This window comes from Lepidochelys kempii, chromosome 5 (genome assembly GCF_965140285.1).
Source record: "Lepidochelys kempii isolate rLepKem1 chromosome 5, rLepKem1.hap1, whole genome shotgun sequence".
NCBI classification, from domain to species: Eukaryota; Metazoa; Chordata; order Testudines; family Cheloniidae; genus Lepidochelys; species Lepidochelys kempii.
This window is the reverse complement of record NC_136384.1, coordinates 100,145,606-100,169,667: the sequence shown is the minus strand read 5'-3', so window position 1 is coordinate 100,169,667 and position 24,062 is coordinate 100,145,606. Positions and strand designations below refer to the sequence as shown.

Genomic DNA, 24,062 nt, shown 5'->3' with positions numbered 1-24,062 from the left:
GAAATAGATTCAATATGTGTAATGACCCAGCCACTCCCAGTCTCTATTCGAACCCAAGTTAATGGTATCTAGTTTGCATATTAATTCAACCTCAGCAGTTTCTCGTTGGAGTCTGGTTTTGAAGCTTTTCTGTTGCAAAATTGCCACCCTTACGTCTTCTGCTGAGTGGCCACAGAGGTTGAAGTGTTCTCCTACCAGTTTTTGAATGTTATAATTCTTGACATCTGATTTGTGTCCATTTATTCTTTTGCATAGAGACTGTCCGGTTTGGCCAATGTACACGGCAGAGGGGCATTTCGATTTATAACTTCTAGAAAAAAGCCCAATGAAAGGCTTCATACACCTACCAGCTCTAACTGCAGTAATACTCATCATTTAGTTACACTTAGAAGTAAGCCTAGCTGAGGATATTTGTTAAAGGCAATTTCTATGTCAGAAGTATGTAGGGTACATAGCGCACTGCAACATGTGCTGCTATTACATATAAAGAAAAGGAGGACTTGTGGCATCTTAGAGACTAACAAATTTATTTGAGCATAAGCTTTCGTGAGCCAGAGCTCACTTCATCGGATGCATTCAGTGGAAAATACAGTGGGGAGATTTATATACACAGAGAACATGAAACAATGGGGGTTACCATACACACTGTAATGAGAGTGATCACCTAAGGTGAGCTATTACCATTAGGAGAGCTGGTTCCCCTCTTCCCCCTCCCCCGCTGGAAATAGCTCACCTTAAGTTATCACTCGTTACAGTGCGTATGGTAACACCCATTGTTTCATGTTCTCTGTGTATATAAATCTCCCCACTGTATTTTCCACTGAATGCATCCGATGAAGTGAACAGTAGCTCACGAAAGTTTATGCTCAAATAAATTGGTTAGTCTCTAAGGTGCCACAAGTACGCCTTTTATTTTTGCGAATACAGATTAACATGGCTGTTACTCTGAAACCTGCTATTACACATGTTTGTGACAAGAATTCTAGAGAAACCAAGGATTACAAGATGTTGATATGCCTAATCCTAATTCCACAATGAAGTAGATCAGCATTCACTCCACTGATTTCTCAATATAATTATACCAGTGGAAAATCAGTGACAACTCAGGATCAAGCCCAATATCTCATATGAGGTGCAAGTACTTTTGAATATTCACTTACAGTACATAGGAAATTTATTATCCTTTTTTATGCTGAACAATTTACCCGGTATTATATGTATATAAAAATGTAAACCAAGCTCTCAGTCAGGCAATTGCACCTAAGTGGCAAGAAGATGGACTAAATGACCCAGTAAATCTTTTCCATTTCTTACTACATAGATTCTCTGAGTAGTAGTATTTTACAATTTATTACACTGGGCTTGTTATAAAAACAGCTGTTGGTGGCAGAAAAAAGTTTAATCAGGGCATGATATAAGGATATCAGGGCAACATTGAAATACTTGCTTTCTTCTTCTGAGAGATAAAGCCAACAGAGGACAAAGTTGTCACTGAATAATGGCCTCCTGCTGCTAAACACATTTAAGGAAAATTAAGTGTTGGGAAACATTTATTGTCAAAGCAGGAGAGCTGCCCTGAGATCATCCTGTCTATTACAATGACTATTTTTATTAAACCCATGATACATGTTGATTTTGATAATTTTATCTGATTGCTGTCAGTGCAGTACACAACAGCTTGACTGGCTGCATTCTGACAGGTACAGAGACAGACCGATTGTGTGGTTCAGAAAACAACAAGTTTATCCATGCAAGTGCAGTTTGAAAGTATACATTTTTCTAATTAACAGACTCAAGGGCTCAACTGACTGTCTGAAGTTTTATTTAGTTAGTATTAATCAATTCATGTTGGTAAGCCATCGGGGAATCTGATTGCCCCGCAGAATTTCCTTTTGGGATAAAGTTGAGTAAACCAACATCAAATTAAATGTTTAACATATTTATTAACTGCAACAATGTTAAAATTAAAAAATAAAATAAAAAAAATCTTTAATTCTAGTAGTTTTATTTGGGAATCTTTTGGTACTAGAAATAACAGGCGGCATCACCTGATGTCACTTAAACACAGAAATATGTATCTTTAAATCCTGGTGTAGAAAATATAACTTCATAAAAGAACTAGGTAATGTTTGTTGGATTTGTTCTGTTGAACAAAACATTAGATTTCTTTAAAATTAAGGTTTTGTTCAGACATACAACTATTTCCCATAAGCAAAGAGGTTTACTTTTACTATTGCTATTTGTAAGGGATGTACAGAAGAATGCAACACTGATTTAAAAAAAAAAAACCCTAAGAAATTACTTCTGCAACATATCCTACTATAAAAACTGGTTTATTACCCTGATACTGTATACAATCTAATGCTCAAAACTAAAATGGGTAGCATTTTATTTCATTAACACCTGGACTATGACTAATGATGTCTAATAACTGTTAGTAGTCAAAAATGGATTATCTGACATTACTAAATCTGTACTTTAATGAAAGCCAAAGACTCTAATGAGCAAAGAATATCACAGATCAAAGCACAAAACTAACACTCTCAAAGACTTTGGTATAGCTTTAAACCTTCTGAAAGCCATCACCACCCAAAATGTAAATAAAGATTTAAAAATATAATTCATAAATCATAGGCCTATCCTTTTTGTCAAATTTGAAACAAAGAAAAGATGGATATGACTATTATTACTTGGAATTTCAATTCTCAGCCAGTTTCTATATCTGTAGAAAACTGACCAGTGCATAGACACTACAATACAAACTGATAGTTAGATGGTACCTGCTTTCTACAATTGAAGTTTTTCTTTGTTTGCACTGTATTTATTAAAGTTAGAAATTAAAAAACGAAGATAACTGCAATTTTTCTGTTCATATAGTTCCCCAGGCACAATATGCAAAGACTAAATGCACATGATAAATTTTCCACATTCTCAGTTGTCCCATTGACACAAACAGGACCATTCACAGTTTGTAAAGTTAACCATGTACAGGTTAGTCTTCGCATGATAGAGGCACTTTTGAGGGTCCAATGTCAGGAACTCCTGGATTCTATTCCCAGTCCTGCCACTGAATCACTGCCTGCACTTGGGCAAATCACTTCACACTTCAGCGATTCTACTTCCCTGCTGATGAAACAGGGAGCAACACTAATAGGAACAGTGCTGTATTAATATTTATTTATTTTGGCAGGCCTATCATCCTGACTAAGACCATGCCTACACTTATATGCTTATAGAGGCACCGATGTACCAGTACAGCTGTGCTGCTGTAAGATCATTCGTGTAGCGGCGATATGCCAACGGGAGAGCTCTCCCGTCAACATAATAAAACCAGTTCAACGAGCAGCATTAGCTATGTCGGCGGGAGAGCGTCTCCCTTTGACATAGTGCTGTGCACATGAGCGCTTATGCCAGCAAAATTTATGTTGCTCAGGGGGTGTGTCTTTTTCACACCCCATGAGCGACAAAAGTTCTGGTGACATAAGCGCTAGTGTAGACATGGTGTAAGAAATGTAACCTCCTTTGTAGCAGGACACTCTGTAAAGAGAGGGAAAAGAAAATATTGCCTCCTCTTGCCCCAGTACAGAGGGGACATTGGCTGCTCTTAAATAAATCAACTCTCCTAAGCCTGTTACACAAACATCACTGCAGGAAAAAAAAAAAAAAAAAAAGCCATCAGAAACAGCGGTGTTAAATTAGGGTTTCAATCAGAGACACATAACATGAGGGAGAACAAAACAATAACTTATGCCAGTTTTGTTTTTTTCATATACAAGGATGGGGAAGAAGAAGAAGATATAAAGACATGAGCAGTAAGTGGAATAGGACTGTCTCTCTTAAAAAGACCGCACTCTACCTCTTTATTAGTGGAGGGTTCTGCTGTACCACAGACATCTTGGTGATGTTGCCTACTTGACGATTCAGCACCACGGGGTGAAGAGGAATCAGGAGATGGAGACTAGATATGGTAAGAAAAGAGAATTAAATAAAAAAACTGAGCGACCACTGTAGAAATCTCACTCTGTTTTATTTGGAAGTGGGAATAAGGGATTAAAGATGAAAAACATAACAGCAGCCAAACACTGTTTACATTGTTACAGCCTCTGTTTCGTATGGTAATGAACATGCAGAACTCTCAGTATGCCACTGTTTTTTACCTCAATAGTTATATGTTTATGAGGAAAACGAAATATTTTATTTGTCCATAAACTACAAAAGTTGAAAATTGAACTAAAATTAAATCCAGAGTAAATAACATTCACCAAAAAAGCATGACATGAAAACATAATTTTGGAAGCTGAAGGGGAAGGGAAATTATGATGTTTGGCACGAACATTTGTGACTTGCATTTGATTTTTCTTGTCAGCCATTCAATTAAGTTGCAATTACAGCACATCTCCCCACACAAGTAGTGTATGCAAACAAATTATCCAATTCGCTTATTGAAGGCTGCAAACAATTCAGCCTAATATTTTGAAAAGAAAAAAAAAACCCAAGAAAAAAATGCATTAAGTCAAGATGGAAATTGTTACGAGAGAGGAGTGAAGAAACCCTGAGGGCCTGATCAGAAAGTGGGGGTGCAACTTTAGTAAGATTATTCATCTTGAACTTACAAGTAGCAAATTTAAAGATTCAGATACTGAGTCCTAATCTGCCCCTTTAAGAAGCAGGTGTATGTACAATTGCTCAGGAGCGATTTGCCAGAAGGGTTGGCCTCAACTGAACAGAAGCAGGCTTCCATGGTTGCTTCTAACCATTTTTCAATTGCCTTAAGAAACTAAATAAAATAATAATAGAGCTGTCAATTAATCACAGTTCTCATGCGATTAACTAAAAAAAAATTCATCACGATTAAAAAAATTAATCGTGATTAATCGCAGTTTTAATCACCCTGTTAAACAACAGAATACCAATTGAAATTTATTAACTACTTTTGGATGTTTTTCTACATTTTTAAATATATTGATTTAAATTACAACACAGAATACAAGTGTACAGTGCTCACTTCATATGATTTTTATTACAAATATTTGCACTGTAAAAATGATAAACAAAAGAAATAGTATTTTTCAATTCCCCTAATACAAGTACTGTAGTGCAATCTCTTTATCATGAAAGTGCAACTTACAAATGTAGATATTTTTTGTTACATAACTGAACTCAAAAACAAAACAATGTAAAACTTTAGAGCCTAAAAATCCACTCAATCCTACTTCTTATTCAGCCAATTGCTAAGACAAACAAGTTTATTTATATTTATGGGATATAATGCTGCAGGCTTCTTATTTCCAGTGTCACCTGAAACTGAGAACAAGCATTCGCATGGCACTTTTGTAGCCGGCATTGAAAGGTATTTATGTGTCAGATATGCTAAACATTCGTATGCCCCTTCATGCTTTAGCTACCATTCCAGAGGATATGCTTCCATGCTGATGATGCTCATTAAAAATATAATGCATTACTAAAATTTTGACTGAACTCCTTAGAATCATAGAATATCAGGGTTGGGAGGGACCTCAGGAGGTCATCTAGTCCAACCCCCTGCTCAAAGCAGGACCAATCCCCAATTAAATCATCCCAGCCAGGGCTTTGTCAAGCCTGACCTTAAAAACTTCTAAGGAAGGAGATTCCAGCACCTCCCTAGGTAACGCATTCCAGTGTTTCACCACCCTCCTAGTGAAAAAGTTTTTCCTAATATCCAACCTAAACCTCCCCCACTGCAACTTGAAACCCCCTTGGGGGTGAACAGTATATCTCCTGCTCTGTTTTATCCGCATTCTGCCATGTATTTCATATTATAGCAATCTCGGATGATGACCCAGCACATGTTCATTTTAAGAACACTTTCACTGCAGATCTGACAAAACGCAAAGAAGATACCAATGTGAGATTTCTAAAGATAGCTCCAGCACTCAACCCAAGGTTTAAGAATCTGAAGTGCCTTCCATAATCTGAGAAGGATAAGGTGTGGTGCATGCTTTCAGAAGTCTTAAAAGAGAAACACTCAGATGTGGAAACTACAGAACCCGAACCATCAAAAAAGAAAATCAACCTTCTGATGGTGGCATCTGACTCAGATGATGAAAGCGAATGTGCATCAGTACGCACTGCTTTGGATAGTTATTGAGCAGAACCCATCATCAGCATGGACGCATGTCCTCTGGAATGGTGGTTGAAGATGGTTGAAGACATAAATCTTTTGCGAATCTGGCACGTAAATATCTTGCAACACTAGCTACACCAGTGCCATGCGAACATCTGTTCTCACTTTCGGTGACACTGTAAACAAGAAGCGGGCATCATTATCTCCTGAAAATGTAAACAAACTAGCTTGTCTGGGTGACCTGCTGAACAAGAAGTAGGACTGAGTGGATGGTAGGCTCTAAAAGTTTTCAGGGTGAATAAAAATATCAATGATTTAAAAAAAAAATTTTTTTTTATTTAAATCTGATTTTTTTTTTTGATAAAATGCTTTTTGAGAAAAAAACCTATCTAAAGATAAAGATACATTATAGCTCAAAGATATCTCATCATGGAATAGGGATTATAAATTCTAATTCTATAGTATGAGACAATATATTCATGTAATTTTTAAGAAAAGTTTTGTAAATGAGTTCCAATAGTTCATGGATTAGGGACTCAATCTTATGGGGTTCCAGGGGCTTCTGTATAGATTATTTAGGTTAATCTTTCTATCTACCCAATGGGACTCAGTGCTCAGTCTGGAAGATACCATCAGAGATTCTTAGTTTTGCAGTTCTCAAACAGTGGATTTGTGTCTCCAGAGATAACATGCTTGTTAACAGCAAAAATGTTTTAAATAAATAATATACAGAGGCGAGAAATAACAGACATCAACCCTATTGTCTCTTTGCAAATTAGTGTACACACAGTCAATTCCTTACCTGCCTCTAAAAGTGCAAAGTTTCAAAAAGTTCAACGAATAGAAGATTGATGGGGGGGGGGAAATAGATCTGGACAAGGAGAAGAAGTCTGGAGATAAATGTGAGAAGGGAGGGACAGGCAGTAGAAACAAAAGTGAAACTGTTTGAGCAGCATATTCCAGAAGTCTTGATGTCTTTCTGAGTGTAGCCTTCACTGATTTGAGATCTACCATACCATTCTCTCACTAAAAGGGAAAACCTATAATGGCAGCGGGCTATAAAAGAGACCCAGTTTGGGAATAAGAACCATTCAAGAAATGTATGTTTTTGTTGATGATGTTTTAAAGAAAGTCAAACCAGTGAACTGGTGGAAGTCACATAAGCACTTGGATTCAGAGGCTGTTGAAGTGATAATCTCACTTTTAACAGCAGTAGCTTCTTCTGCTGGTGTAGAAAGAATATTTTCTTCCTTTGGACGAATTCATTCCAAATTGAGAAATCGTTTGAGTCCTGAAAAAGCAGGAAAGCTGGTTTTTCTTTTCCAGATTATTAACAAACAAGAAAATGAAGGTGAAGACAACTGAGTTAGCTGCAGAAGCCAATATTTTAAGTTTCGCATGTTGACCTGGCTGACATAGTCGATTTTTTTTTTAAATATTTCATTTAACTATTTTAGTTAAAAACAATTTTAACAAAAACCAACCTGATTTTAAAAAACCTGAATGTTTAACGAAATTCAAAAATTCATATGCTTGTTTTGTTATGTTTGCTGTTGAAGAAAAAAAAATCTAGAATACATAAGGTTGTTGTTTCAGTTAAATAAAACAATTTAAATGTCTGCCTGGTGATGTTTTCCTCCTAATACAGCAAGGTAAGAAAATCCTCCAAATATTAATGATTAACCTGTTGAATTGGAGATTTTGGGAGGTGAACTGACTTCATAAATATCTGCTTCTATTACCTTTGGTAAATGAAATAACCAATCATTCATTTTCCGATATAGCTGTAAAATTAATCTGGAAAGTTTTCAAAATAAATCACTTAAAAATGTATAGTGTGTACCTTCTAAAAATGAAACCTACATCTATCTCTGAGTTGTGAAGAATATGTATTAAGGTTAAAACAACTAATAAGAATGCACTTTTATGTAGAAATCCACAATTAAATTGAGTCTTCCTGACTAATGATTTAAATCAATTTGATTTAAATCAAATCCACCCTGAAAGTTTTAAATTGTTTTATTTTTAATGCAGTTTTTTTTGTACATAATTCTACATTTGTAAATTCAACTTTCAAGATAGAGATTGCACTACAGTATTTGTATAAGGTGAATTGAAAAATACCATTTCTTTTGTTTTTTTACAGCGCAAACATTTGTAATAAAGAATAAATATAAAGTGAACACTGTCCACTTTGTATTCTGTGTTGTAATTGAAATTATATATTTGAAAATGTAGAAAAATCCCCAAATATTTACATAAACGGTATTCTATTATTGTTTAATCACGATTAATCACGATTAATTTTTTTAATTGCTTGACAGCCCTAACAAATAAATAATAAATAATAACAATATTGTCATTTATTTATTATTTTTATTGTAGTAGCACCTTGGAGCCCCAGCCACAGACCAGGACCACATAGTGCTAGGAGCTGTACAAACACTGGAAAAAAGAGGCCCTGTCCCAAATGTTACCTCCATATTTGTAGTATTGTCTAGACCACAAGTTTTCTAATTTTCTTTTCTTTTCACATTGTGGATCCATCCTTAATGGAGAAACTGTCTCATGGACCACCTTCCCTCCCAATCATTAATCATGGGGACTTCTTCTTGCTCTCAGTTATGGTCATGTAACCGGCATGTGCCAGCCACCAACAGCAACTGCTTACATGGGAAAGTAATATTAGGTAACCAGCTGTTGTATTTTAACTCTTTTCAATGTGATGCTGGTGAAGAGAATAGCAAAGAGAACCAACATGATGTGATCAACCAGCTCTCTGTGGACCATGGTTTGGGAACCATTATCCTACCTAAAAGGGAGTAACAGGGAACACTGCTAATACTGAAGAAGCCATATCTAGTTCTCTAAGGCAAAACTGGAAAGGATTTTAGGACAACTACTATACTGGAAATACAAAGGGTGGAATCAATGGGGTTGATTAAAATGGAATTGTATAAGTTGTAAGTGAGCACAGAATTTGACCCATAAAGTCCTAATTTCAAAAGCACCTTTAGATGTACTTACAAAATAAGTTTTCACAGGTACAATAGTGTGACTATATAGGTAAGATTCTCCTCGCACAGTTATGCAAGTCGGGTTCTGAGCAAACATTGGAATCTTACACAGTCCCCTCTAAAACACCAACACACACACACATTTGGGTCCTTACATAACTTTATCAACCCATTCAAGTTTGCCACCTTGAGCAGGCAACACCAGATATTTAACACATTTGATCACTAGTTTCCTAACTTTTAAAAAAAACAAAACAAAACAAAAAAGACCTTCCCCACTGCTTGCTTCTTCTTTGGGCCAACCAATGTCTTTACACTGTGACAGGGCTAGGCTCTGTTTAGGGGCAGTCATATCTCTGACCAACCTGGCTCTTTTCACTGGAATCCTCATTTCGGAGAAACTGTCGGACTCTGCAGAGGAACTTGAATGGATTCCCTCTGCCTCCAAATGGGATGAAACTTGGTTTCCAGAACTATGTTATGAAAAGGGAGTTCTTACACAAGCAGTAGGTTCTTACAACATTTCTTGTTTTCATATTAGCCTTAAGGACAACTCAAAGGCACCCATGCAGATCCTGGGCTACAAGGTCTAACCTCTTATCTCTCTCTCACACACACACACACTCCTAATAACATTAGTACAAGTCATACACACACCCAATAAGAGGACAGAATTAGAGGTCCTACCAAATATTGTGGTATAAAAAATAAGCTTCTGCTATTTTCCCCTCACAGGTGAGCAATAAAGCACCAGGAACCACTAACTAAAAACACCCCTTCGTTAAGATCTTCACTAGATAGGGACAGGATGATATTTACCAGGTATTTACCAAAGGCAGTATTTACCAGGCAGTATTCTATGATTTTTTCACCATTCCATGAAAATCTAGTTAGTCCCAGTTTAAAGGCATTTTCTATTTTAAAAACGGTTTCATTAATGCATACCATATTACACTTAGTTTTAGTTACATATTCAAATTGTAGTTACATAAGGCAGTAGATTCATAGATTTTATTTGAACAACCCTAAATTGAAGTAAAACTGCAGTCGGTGTAATACTTATATATGTAATTATAATACTGAACACTGGAATGTTTGTGTAAATTTTGGTTGGATATTTTCTCATAGAACCTACACGTCAGGATTAATTTCAATTTTTAATATTATACAAACAAAAGTCAAACATCTGATTGTATGAAAATGACAATAATGCATTGTTGTAGACTTGAAGCATTAAACAATCAGAAGCAGGCAGAGTTGCAAACAATTAGTCCAGGTCCATTTGCCTATACAGCATTCTACAACAGAAAACCAACTTAGATGTAGTGGATAGACCAAGCGTGTTCCTCAGTTCTGAATGGATATAACCAAAGTTTGAAAAGATTCATTCTATGCTAACTTGCTGGACATGGATGCAATTAATTTCCCCAGTTTCCCGGTTTTAACTAGGTTTAAGCCGGTATTTACCAGCGCTCTGTGCTAAATTAGTTTGTCTCAGGAAACTGCCAACCCTGCTGCTAGGTAAGCCAGAAGTCCTTGACTTCACATCCACTAAATCTTGCTCCAGAAAGTTGACTGTACAGTAGAAACTTCTATTATGAGTAAAAGTATGGACTAGGAAGCGGGAGACAGAGATTAAGAACAGGTGAAGAGTCTTTCTAAAAATGGACACCAAGAGCGGTGGAAGACACTTGAGCCTTCAGGCTGAAGTATTCTCGGCTATGCAGCTCTGCTACCATGGTCTGAGGGGGGAAAATCTTCCCCTACCCAAGAAAGCTCCCCAGCGTTCAGACAAGTTACATGGGGAGAGAGTTACATAGATAGTTAAGAGTCAGGAAATGCAAAAGTTACAGTTCCACTAGTTAACTCAGCTGTGTTGTTTTTCCATTCCTGTTTTTCTAACTAAACTTTACTGTTTCTGTTTTTATGTGTGTTAAAACAACATAACCGGTGTGCAATGCTGCCAAGCTAACAATGGTGCTGGTGGTAGTTTTGTGTGAGCAAATAATGTAGGATTGCGTCTTAAACCAAAAAAACAAACAAAACAAAGACACTTAGAGCAGATTAAGCATTGAATGTTGTCCCCAAAATAGTTCTTTAAAATGCTGTCAAGGCATGCTCAATTAGAAATAAATAAATAAGCCTAGTTGTTAGTGTATCATCCACATGTAGGAGTTCAGATATTTTAAAATTTTTTGCGTTGTTGCTCCAGGAGTTATCAGCATTACAAATCCGTGTGGGTGAACGCATACTAAACTACACACATCTAAAAAGTATTGGAATTATTCATCTATTCAAGACCATATAAATGCCTTCTATTTGGAATGTTTGCATTCTTACTGTAAGATTTTTTCTATGATGATGACTGCAGTCTGATTGAAAACACTAAAGAAATTTATTAAAAGAGCAGACTGCATGCAATATACAGCTTGCTGTACTGTTGCAACATTAGGTACCCCCAAACAGCGCCTGTATAGAGGTGAAGGGAAGTTCAGTCTAGGAGAGACTCATACATATTTGGCTTATTTAGCATCACAAAGCAAAAGGTACGATGCACAATACGGTGTGCAGCTTACAATATATAGGTAGCTCACATGCTAGTACAAAAAAAGAGATTCAATAAAAAATAGCAGGAAGGGCAGTTTGCTCAGCTTCTTCCAGGTGATATCTTTTATAACATATGATTTAAAAAGAATGTGTAGTAGCACTGTTCTTATAATCTTGAAACTAGTTAAGAAGCCTGAACCAAACTCTGGCAAGACAAACTATACACGTGTCCACTGATCTACTGTACCAACGTTAATGTTCATTAGAATTGTGAATGGCTGTATAAAAGGGAGTAACATGAAAAAAAGGGAGCAGCATCCCCACTTCTCTTCCTTCCTTTTCCACCTACCTGTCTTTTCCGATATTCAGCCTGGTACATCCAGAAATTCTCCATTAAGTTTTTGGTGTTGTCCAGGTGTAACTAAAGCATCCTCCACTTAAAACCTGAGAATAAGCTAGTGCTTCACTGTTATTTTGTGCTTGGGTTTAATAATGAAACTGGTAACAGGAGATGAGAGAGCAGTGCATTGTGTCAGACCTATCCAGCTTAACCTGCTATGTAACTGAATATCCTGTGAAGACATATATCAGGAATACTGGAGCTTCTTTTGTCACAGCGAACTGTTCTTGTTTTAGAAAAGTGGTGTTGTTTACCCATTCTTAGCAGCAGTATACCTAGAGATTTCATAAACAGCTTATTAGCACTGTCACACATAGGTTTGGGGGGGATGGAGAATCCACAAATATTTGATCAAAGCAAAATTCAGTAGTGCCATTTGAATCAAGGGTCAACTTTTCTATGTCTAAGTCTTCAAGGGGGTTAGATGAAACCTGCTAGGTCTCAGCTTGCATTTTCTTTCCACTTGTTTTTTTTTTTTTTAGAGTCAAAGGCCCACTCCAAAAAATATCTCACTCCTTCTGCCATATTGCCTATAGGCAGTAAATTAATAATTTTTCTCTCTCACCCCAACTCCCTGAACAGAACCCTAAAGATATGTACCTGCCTCATAAGGGTAACCATATGATCTTATTATTGGAACCCTGGCTCTTCCTCAACTTCTCCCTCACCTATCTGTTAATGTATGGAAATTAGATTGGAAGAGCTTTGGGCAGAAACTTTTCCTCTTATTTGTTCTGTAAAGCACCTAGGACAGTTGAATGTTATACAAAAAATAAATAGGGTACCAATAGCAATGTTAACTCAGTTTTGTTGTGCATCCTGTAACATTTTACAGAATATATTTAATGTCAAATCACTGGGTGCTGTCATAACTTAAATAAGAATAATGTTGATTTTACAGTGAGAAAAGTGTAGTTTTTCACTTCTCTTCTCACTAATGTAAAACAACTGAAGAGCTTTTGCTTGAACTTTCCCAAAACAAGACGAATCCCTTTTGGGCAGACAGTAATCATGAAAATTTCAGCCCAAAATGTGAACACTTTGGAAAGTTACAAGTATGTGGAATATGGGGATTATTATGGAAACTGGTAGTCAGAGACATCAGACACTCACTACAACAGCTCCCCTTCTTCCCCCAATACAGACAGAACAGTTCAGTCTAATACTCTGATCTGGTCAAATGTGAGTCTCTTTGCTAAGACTGCCAACAAGGGGTCAGTTAATCGCCACTGTGATTTGTGCCCTGCCCATTAAAAACTACACTAAAACCATTCATTTCACACAGACCAGGATACAGGTGTTAGATGAAAACTTCCTATCAGGACTGGATTGGAGATTGAAACCTATCGGTGAAAAGTTCCTTATTCCATAACTCATCCTCAGTATGCATTTTAGATGGTTTTGTTTTACTACGTTAAGGTAATGATATTGTTAAAAGGCAGCTAAGACAACAACACTAACAAACATGTACACATGTATTAAGATGTATGCTTTACTTATATATGTTGTAGAGTTTCTCCAGGAAATAATTTATCCTCCAATAAATCCGACCCAAGATATTACAAGAAAGGTCCCTTGTCTCCAGCTCCAAGTGTATATCTCTTCAGAAATCTTCAGAGATAATTACACACACTTGGCAGGTACTGACTGTTTACATTCATTAAATCCTCAAACCACGTTAATACATTATTATTGAATTTTAAACAGTCATACATCAGGAAATGCAAAGTTTGGGCCTATTCAGCAATGGTAGCTCTGGCTCCTTGTGGAGAAGTACTCTTGTATTACAATGCATGTTGTAGATTTTTATACCCACATATATATTGTTTTTGGGGCAGGCAACATGTACCTGTGTATACTGTGTACATTTATAGTATTGCATTTTAAATATCAGTAACAATAATAAAATAGTACAGTAGGTACAATATGGCTCAGTTATGGCAGGTATAGGAATCAGCATTCTGTGTTTCCTGACTTTGGTCCTTTTGGATTTTTATTCATATTTTTGCATTAAGAGTATTTTGTATTTAACTTTCTTGTTTTAAAAATGATCATAGAAAATGAAAGAAAAAAAGGCATCTGTGCCTGTATCTGAATATTCAGATAATGCTTGCATTTTCAAAGACATGCACTGCTGGATGCGCTCTCAATGGCTCCTCCCGCATGTGCTAAGGAGCGGGCACATAGGTGTAGACATTAAAATAAAGATATAGGGCAAACCAAATTTTCAGAAATCTGTCCTTGCTGAAAACTGCCTATAACAACCTACCAAATATGTGCAACTGGCCTGCACAGAACACTCCTAAAACTAGTTGTGCAAACACATTTTCAGGTATAATTTTGACCTGAATTTTGAGAGTTTGCCCCAGTAAGTTTGGTGGGAATAATCACAATGAAATAAATGCAGCTGTACCTGTTGCTGCAGATGCTCCCTATGCAGAACTTCCTCCACTGACTTCAAAAGGACAGGGGTGGATTATCCAATGGGCCCAGGGGCCCTAGCCAATTGGGGGCTCTGGAAAAATGGGCATTGCAGCAGAAATCCACTGTGGGGTGGCAGAAGGCTGGAGTCTTGGTAGAAGCTTCAGGGTGGGCAGGGGAAGCCCCAGCGCCCTGACCCCAGTACTCAGCAGAAGCCCCAGCACCCGGACCCCCCCGCAGCAGCCTTGGGACTGGATGAGATCTCGCTCCCTGCTATGCCCTCAGGGCTGGAGGAGCTCTCACTCCCCGCTGCGGCCCCAGGGTCATGGCAGGGGGATAGAACGTCTCCAGTCTTGGGGTCACAGTGGGGGCGGGGAAGAACCATGGGCTAAACGGGGGCAAGGCCAAGGGGGAAGGGGCAGAATGGGGTGGGACAGTAGGTGGAAGGGGTGGGGTGGGGCTACAATTCTGTCACCAGCTCCTCCCTCCCCCCACTTGCTCTGTCCCAGGGTCCCAGGAGACCTTAATCCACCTCTGAAAAGGAGTTCTTGTGCAGAGCACAACACCACCACTGCATGCACAGGTTCCACTCGTTCAAATCTGAAGGGTTTTCTTTGCAAGCACAAAGGCTAGAAACGTCCCTTTAAAAATTAAACCTCAGATTCTACAGAATCCGTGTTTGTTCAGCAAACCAATAAATACATTAAGAGGGTCAGATCTAGCCAGTGGACTGGGTGCTTCACACCAAAAGCTGGCATTGCAGAATTCTTGGAAACTGGCTCAGTTCTGGCTATTTATCTCTCTCATTATGTGAGATTTTCCTCCACTCTTAATGTCTGTAACCTGAGTTTAACTTGTCTTTGAATCTCAACAGCCGCACACCATGTGTCAATCTGAAGCAATAACTTCAGTTCTTGTCCACGTCTTCAGGAGACTTTCTTCATAACGGTAAGCATCACAGGCAGTGCTCTGGTTTACAATGAAGAAAAAACACTCCCAGTTGCCTTTATCTTTCCAGAAATGATTTAAAAACTGAACACACAAACAAAAATGATTCACAGGCTTCTGAATCAAATATTCACCATAATTTAACTATCCTGAGCTGTTTTAGGGAGTGTGTGTCTCTTCCAACACTATAATTGATAAACATCTCCCTTCTCCTACATGGTTGATGAATCAGCATAAAGCCTTCTGCCCTTGCAATTAAAATGTTCATGGTTACTGGGCCTGCTGTATAATTTTAAGACTTCATAATATCTACAGGCCACCCTCTGAAGACTTGACTTCTCAAATCAGTTCCAAAAAGCAGCTTTAAAGCCTTTGCTTAGAAAAGAAAGCACTAACAATAGCACATGAATATAGTCAGTCACTTTTCCTTCTTTCTTTCAAAGTTCAGCCAGTACCTGAAACCTGCTTAAATTATTTAAAACAGTCTTCTCTATTTCCTCATTAATAACAGAATACTCCTGCTGTGGAAAACCTGAAACATGTTTTTATCTCTGTGAAGCTGCTCCAGTGTTGGCGTTACCAGCACTAACAAAAACCAGTGACACAGAAATTTAAGGTTTAAACAAAACGTCTATGACCCAGAACCAGAACGACATGAAACACTGCAGCTCAGCTCCCTTGTATGTGAAAGGCTGGTCTTCAAAGGCTGGACTGGTTTTGTGAAGCAGAATCTATCCATCTGTGTAATTTACCATTATAACAACACCAATATTCATTTCAGAGTAGTCCTCACTGTCTGAACGTGGCATACAAAGGAAAAAGTCTCATGAATGCAGCCTTTGGACACCAGTGATTGAGATGTCTGAGAAACTGAAGATTTGGAATCACAACAGCCAAAAATGCTTCACTGTCAACAATACTTGGGTTACTGGTCTACGATGCACTAGGGATGTGTGACTGAGTTGGAAGAGAGCAATCCCCTCTTCCTAGAGCTGAACATGAGGGCATCAGTCAGACACTAATCATCGTTTCTTACCTCCAGTGACAAGAGGCAGAGAGGGCAGCATGCTCCTCTTCTCTGGCCAAGAGGAGACAGAGGTGCTCTTCTGGAAGGAAACAACCTGCCAATCTGTATGTGTCAGAGTGACAGATGCGTCCTCTGGCCTTCTGCAGCAGGATCCAGTAAATTCACTCCCCTCCAACTGAGGATCCTGTTACTACTTTGGATTTTAAGATGTGCTATGGGGTCTTCCACACAAATTACACACCGGAGCGTTTTGCTGAATTTTAAAATCCCTCGTATGCAAGATCACAGCCTACTACTCTTCAAATGGTCCACATTTGCCCTCTGAGATCCATGCACTGAGGGGACCCTCGAGACACAGCTGTCCCCCGTTATTGTGCAGAGGAGCAGGGTCAGTTGTCTCTGTGACACCTCCCTTACCATTGCCAAACAGGGGAGTCCCTGACAGCTTGGCTCCACCGGAGAGACACTGCCAGGGAACTTTGGGATAGAATGGGTCTGTAGGGGTCCACAGCAGCACACAGGCCTCTGCACAGATGGCCCTGGCATCCTATCAATCTACATGCATCTCTGGGGATCTACAAGGACTGAGGCAGTACCCATCACTCACTCTCACCCCTCTGATATACATGTTAGTGTTTTCATGAGGGAATGCGTGTGGAGATTTTCTCCTTTAGAGTCCCCTGCCACGGGTTTTACTGCAGAAGGGGATGATATGCACCTACGAGACGAGGCATTCTGAGCAAGAAACCTAACTCTGCTGCTCCATGGTTTTCTCCATGACGTGTCTCAGTTACTTGGTGTCACAGCTGCAGTGACTGTGCAGGTTCAAGAAGAAAAAAAAAGGGGGGGTTAAACAGGAGGCACTTATAGAGCTCTGTCTAGCAATCAGATATGGCTGTACATTCTAAAGAAAATTTAAGGATTTCTGCTAATAGAAGCAAGAAAAATATTGAAATTGCCAAACACGCAAGCACTGATACCAGGGAAATCCTACTGCATGTCTTTTGAGGTCCAAAGACAAAGGTGCATGAAAAGCCAAAAGATGTGCTGTTCTAACTACCTGATTTGCACCTGAAAATCCAAGTCTTGGGGCTGCACCGGACATTGGACATCCAGAAGTACAGATCGATTCGCGTGCACGTGCATGTGTGAAAATTTAGCTCGTTGTACTTAAATTTAATGGAGCCAAATTCTGGGCCCACTTGCTGTGGAAGCACACTGAAGTTAGTGGGATTGCACAGGGCGTGTATCAGCACACAGTTTGGCTCACTCCTTCTTAAGTGGAAATTTGGGTATTTTATTCATTTTTTTATTCACTGCTTATAGGTATAAATGTTAAGTTTGAAACAAAAAAATCTTTTCCCTCCTCTCTACATCACATGAGCATAACAGCTAGTTATTGTAGAGTTGCTCATAAGAGCTGGACTGCTGGCACTTTTATTCTGTTTTTCATACATAACATTAAGCATTTGTTTTGGGAAAAATACATATGAATGAATGGAACTTGCTACCAGATTTAACCCTGAGTATCCTGAAGACAAGCACACATATCCATAATTGGTCCTTCCTTCCTCTATCCCTCTACTAGCTGCTTATCCTATCCATTACTTCACATAATCTCCATCCCTCTTCCTAACTGCTGGCTAGTTCCCCACTCTAAGCACCCCAATGTGAGCCAGCATCTTATCTCTGCTGCTGAACCCTTCTACTTTATCCCCTACAAAGCATCCAATCTTAACACTATCATCCAAATGCTCAGCAGTACAGGGTGACATTTACTTTCCCTTGCCGCTAAAAAAAAAAAAAAAAAAAAAAGCAAAACCTGCTATATTTAATACAGTCACCTGCAGATCATTCTGCTGTCTCCATGGCTTTATCACCTCTCAGAGAACTGCTTGCTAAGTGACACAAGTCTATTACTCTAATCTTAAGGTTTGGTCACTATTTGGTTAACAGCACAAAAGGATTGCAAACATTTTACAAGAAAGAGTAATTTTGGAAATGAAAGCTGATTTCTACAGGAGCTGTGAGGGAAAACAGACCATTTGTAGGACACACTTGAAAAGAATGTAATATAATAAGGGCCTGATTTGCTGGAGTACTGACCATGGTCAGAGTTTTAAGATTTTCAGTACTTCTGAAAAATCAGTCTAAGTAAAATAAAATCAGTCTAAGTAAAATAAAACCTCCATTAATCAAATCCCCTCTTAGTTGAAAACCACAGTTACAGATTAAATTGAGTTACATTTTTGAAATGCATCAGTTATATTGAAAAACCCCTAATTTTTCCAAAATCTTGTTTGTCTGGAAAAAAAAATTCTATGGTCTGATAAATAGGGTTCTACAGTATTTTTATTATAAGAATTGATCCACTTAGTGAAGGCAATACCATTTTGTTCAGCAAGCTGCTAAGCAGTTCAATCCACCCTCTGTTAAAGAAGATGGATTTACTCAGACTTCTGTGTGTGCCAAGTGATACTTGAGTGAAGCATCACAAACATTGCAAGAAGTAGCAACTATTGTTACTGAAAAAAAATCCAACCCCCATTCTCTTCTCTTCAAGTGGGACGTACATCTTTCAGTTTGCCACAGATCTTCTACATTGCTAGTTTGAGTCACTCTTTCTGCTTCTCAGAATTTAGGCTGCCTGAAAGCCTATCAGCATCTAGTTGTCATATGAGCTTCGGCTACTATCAGCATAATTTATTATTTGTATTACAGCAGCACCAAAAGACACCAATGAGGAACAGGGCCCCATTGTGCTAGGTGCTGTACAAACACAAAGCAAAAGACGGCCCCTAACCCAAAAAGCTCAGTCTAACGTACTGTAATATCAGTTGCAAATAACGACCTAGAGAAACACCTGCTTTCATCACTATACAAGCGCACCACATTAGGATCCACAAGTGCAACATACATGGTCCAGTTCTGCAAAGTGCTGAGGATCCTCATGAGAAATGCAGTCAAATGGAGCATAGCAAGCTCAGCACCTATTACGAAGAACTCAGCCCCTTTCAGGATCCCTTCAACCTAATGTGCTTGAGGCCATCATCAGTATTTTAGGATAGTGAACCTGAAACCATTAGGAAAACAAGGAGTATTTTGTGTGACTGCTGTCATGGCAGAAAGAAAACACAAAGAATCTATTGCTCAAAAGCTGTAATGAGATGATGCATGGACTAATGTGGCATATATTTAGATGATGAGAGAAAAATAATCATGATTTTTTGATTTAAAAACTCACATCATAAAAAATAAACTAGTGTTTTACAACACATGCCAGAATGAGTCACCTTAGCTCTTATGTATCCGGATATCACAATTCTAGTGTCATATGCCGACTGATGGACAATGACACACTCTATCAAGTATTACAGGCTTGATTTTAGAGGTGCTGAGCAGCCACAGCTCCCAATGCCCTGTTCCTTTTAAGAAAGAGATACACAGATATAACTTTAAGAGTTTCCATGACTGTATGTGGAATCCATACATACAAAGCTAGAAAACACTTGTAAAACCAGGATGTTAAAATGGAATTATATTTATTTTAGGCAGTAGTTGCCAAATCCTGCTTCTACCTTTCCTTAAGCAAGTAGTCCCACTGCAGGCAATGAGATCACAAGCAGGAATAAGATTACCAGTATCTGACTCTATTCTGGAATAATATAAATTAATTATTGCAATTAATCTTCTTTGTTACAAAGGGTTGGCATTATGTGATGTGACATGATCCAGCTTGCAATTCACTTACAAGTTAAAAGTTTCCGGATTTCTGACAGTCTTCCAAGAAAGAACAACAACATGAAGGCTACTTATCTTGGCCAGATCACATCACTTTTTCATATTCCAAACTCCATGCTGATATTACAGCAAGGCTGAGGTGTTCAGGGTTTAATGGATGGAAGCATGTAAGGCCATTAATATTTAATTTTTATTTAAACTGGAAGCTAGAAGATTAAACTATACATGGTTTTACCACCAACAGCAGCAGACACCAAGAAAGGATTCCATAGGAATTAAAGAGAATTGACACACACACAGTTTTAGGCCGCATTCATCCCTGGGATAAAACTTGGCTGACATTAACTGTATTACTTCAGGGATGACTTTAGCCTACTGATTTTATCTACTGGCCCCCTCCATTTCAGGCATACATTTTAATAAGATTAAAAGTTGTTTTGAAAACTATTAAAATAAGAGGAAGAAATACAGAGAAGCCATAAATTTAACACGGACAACTAACTGTACATGGCAACGAGTATAAGCTGAGCAGTTCTGGGCTGATCCTGACGCAAGTTGGGTACATTGTCTAAAGATAAGGTAGTTCAAACCCTGTAATAGACTGTACACTTGAAGAAATAACCTTTAATATATAGTTCAAACATGAGGGTGATTCGATTTTACAATTAAACTAACAGTGTTGTAAATTTGCACTTTCTTGTAGTTGGCAAACCCATAACTGATGGGAGCCTGCAGAATCTTATAGTCCGAGATAAACTGAATGGCCATTCTAACCAATCAGTTAGTCAACAAATGTTGGAAAAATGTAATAATATCACTTGTTTCTGCAAGAGAGCAATCAAACCTTTTGTGGCAAATTCATCTCTGGTGTAACTCTACTGATGTCTGTGGCGTTTCACGAAGGATTAACATGGCCCATCGATAAGACAAAGGTCCACTACTTATGCATCCTTTAAAATACAGAATTAAAATAGGTAAAGCTTTAAATACTTAACAGGAACAGAATGAGCCACACAAGCATAGTGTGCCTTACCATGGGTGTGAGAGAGTGCACGTGTGTGTGCGTGTGCACAAGAGAGAGACAGACATATGTATGTTATGTATTCTTCATTCCTTCACTTGTAGCAAGTAAGCTAATAGCTTCATATACTTACATCTCCATCTAGTGGCCTCTGATCATCACAATCCCTGGTTGGGCTGATGTCCTGTCTCATCACCCAGATGGGTTCTTTTGGTTCATCTGGGGTGTAAGGAGAACGAATGGTCCTTGTCTTCACTTCCTCAATAGCCTCTTTAATATCTTTAATAGCCAGAGATATCGCATCCCTTTTTTCCTTGCTGTATCTCTGCACTGACTCTCCTGAGTTGACTGTGGGCTTGGAGCCAGCTGGGAGCTGACCATTGCTCTCAAGAGTCCCACTACCGGGAGTATGGGCGCATTCCAAGTTCTGTTCTGCTTCTGGCATATCTTCAGCGGCTTTGTCCAGGCTCTGAGAACTCATGCTCTGTTTGACCTCAGCCACAATTTGATCAATATCTTCCTCTTGTTCATAACTATCCATCCTTGGATAAGGAGCAAATTCCGCCTCCTTCTCAGGGCTGTCAGACTCTCCATCGGACCGTTCATCGTAGTGGTGAAGGCGGGCACCCAGAGCTTCCTTGCGATAGTTGTCAGCTTCCTCCCTCTCCTGCTCATAGAGTCGTAGACCCTCCCTGACATCCAGGTCAGGTGTATCTCCTATCTCCTCATACACGTGCTCCTGCAGTCCATAGTCGGCGTAGGGCTCAGCGTACTGTTCGTCCTCCCCTCGGTGGAAGAGCCCGTGAGTGTAGACATACCCCGAGTAGGCAGCATTCATGGCTTCCTCGTGTTCAATGGAGTGAAAGTGTAAGTGGTTAGGTAGAGTTCGGGTCTGAAGGGCCTCAGCATGCTCTGCCTCGGCATTTTCTGTGTACTCTTCAGATTCAGGTCTATACTGCACTGCATAGGCGCTCTCATCCTCATTTTCCTGAACTCTGTCTGTGTCATAGCCATCCTCTGCTGTGGCTATGACATCCCCTTCGGCAGTATCGGTGTGATTGTGGAAGCCACTCTCAGTACTGGCTGACCGAGCCAGCATCCCCTCCTCCTCCTGCCCAGACTGTCCTTCGTGGCTGCCATTGGCATGTCTCGGGTAATAAGCAGCATACTGCTGCTGCTCCTCCTCCACCTCAGAGTGCTCCAGGTCAGCCTCCACTGACTCGTTCACCTCTCCGTTCGCTGGCTCGTCATTCACCTTCCCCTCAGGTGGTCCCTCCAAATGGTTCATGGCCAGGTCTGGAATGTAGGCCACTTATTCTATTGACATTTTGTCTACCGAGGCTGGAAAGAAAGAAGAAAAGAAAGTTGATTATAAAGTACCACGGTGATTACAAAGTCATGTGATTTGATATATAATGTTGTGGCAACAAAAGGCATCTCTTCTTCTCCAGCAGACACATACATGGCCTTCTTGGCTCCAGAGTCAATGGATGGTAATGCAGACGGTCTACACCAGCATCATACACCTGAACTGTGGTTCATGACCCCAGGGGAACTGTAGAATTTACATTTTTATAGATGTATTCTATGGGAAAGAATTTAATCTCAGATACACCACTGTAAAATTTATTAATTCTAGTTATTGCAATGTAATTACATTGGTGCAAGTCTGCAGTATCTGAAACCAAAATCTGACCCTTCAAATGCAAAAATGGGAAGTTTTCTGTTTTTATTACATATAGCACCGAAGCACAGCTCTATCTTCTGTGTTCTGTTAGACGAACAAATTCTATCGTTGTTCAAAGAGTGAGAGCATGCGCTCACAGCGTACATAGCACACTGGCAGTCAGCATGTTTGCCAGCTCTCCCAATGTTGTGTCTCAATTTTATGTGGGTTTTTTAGGGATTTTTTTAAGGCTGCGCATGATCTGCTGCTGTCCTGTAGCCCTCTTGTCAACTTTTGCTCATATTCCATATGGCTGCCATCTCCCACTGCTTTCAACAGGAGAGAAACAAGGCTGTCTTCAGTGAAGATTGCTGGCCCCTGTTCTCAATACATGGTGTGAGTGACAGCGAGGGGACAGGGAAGTACTGTAAGTGTGTAGGATGTGGTGATCTGGACAGTGATGGGATAGCAGGAGGGTTAGGGCAATGTGAAAGGCAAAAGAGAAAGAGAGATGAACAGGGAAATGTGGGGAGGAGAAGGACAGTGAGAACAGCAAGAAGGCAGAGGAACATGAGGAGGCACAGAGGGAGGAAGTCCAACAAGAAACAAAATATTATGGGGAGCAAAGACAGAAAATATGAGGGGGCAGAAGAATGAAAAGAAAGGGAGGAAAAATGTGAGGGACATTTGAATCTAAGGGGCAGATGGATGAAAGAGGAGACTGAAGTAGAATGTGTAAAAGGGAAGAGGGCAGGAGGGTGAGAAAGAGCATCAGGGGACAGAGAAGCATGAGAATGATAGGGGAAGAGGATGAGGAGAAAAAGAATGACCATTCCTCCAACTCAGAGTTTAGAAAAGTTGCTTGTGATGGTGAGAGCCAAGGCTCAGCAGCCTTGAGCGTCACTTCCGGTTCATGTCTTACGTTCCTAAGAGCTCATGCTCCAGAGCTTCAGCCAACCGCCTGCAGGGGTCAAGAATAGATTTCCGCCCTCCCGCACTCTCAGTGTATTCTGGGGTTTTTTTGGTCGCCTTCCTCTGAAGCATCCAAGATGGCCTTGGCTGGAGATGGGACATTGGATGGGGTGGGCCAGTGTTCTGAGGTGGGACCAAGCATTCTCTCTCTCAGGTGCTGGCTGGCTGGTTCTTGTTCACATGCTCATGGTCTAACTGA

General features: G+C 39.4%; 2 protein-coding genes across 7 annotated transcripts in view; both read right to left on the bottom strand.

Moving 5' to 3' along the window:
* APBA1 (amyloid beta precursor protein binding family A member 1) overlaps positions 1–22,513 on the bottom strand; it is a 97,792-nt gene extending 75,279 nt beyond the window's left edge. For all 6 annotated transcript variants that reach the window (XR_012159082.2, XR_012159080.2, XR_012159079.2 and 3 more), the window contains exons 1-2: positions 21,359–22,513; positions 3,857–3,958 (exon numbers count right to left, since the gene is read on the bottom strand). Coding sequence is in view for 2 of the 6 variants with exons in the window: in XM_073345184.2 (XP_073201285.1) it covers positions 3,857–3,958; positions 21,359–22,513 (1,257 nt within the window). In the remaining 4 variants the exon portion in view is untranslated. The remainder of the gene's footprint in view (positions 1–3,856; positions 3,959–21,358) is intronic.
* PTAR1 (protein prenyltransferase alpha subunit repeat containing 1) overlaps positions 22,488–24,062 on the bottom strand; it is a 183,559-nt gene continuing 181,984 nt past the window's right edge. The window contains exon 7 of the mRNA XM_073345208.1: positions 22,488–22,566. Within this exon, the coding sequence (XP_073201309.1) occupies positions 22,488–22,566 (79 nt within the window). The remainder of the gene's footprint in view (positions 22,567–24,062) is intronic.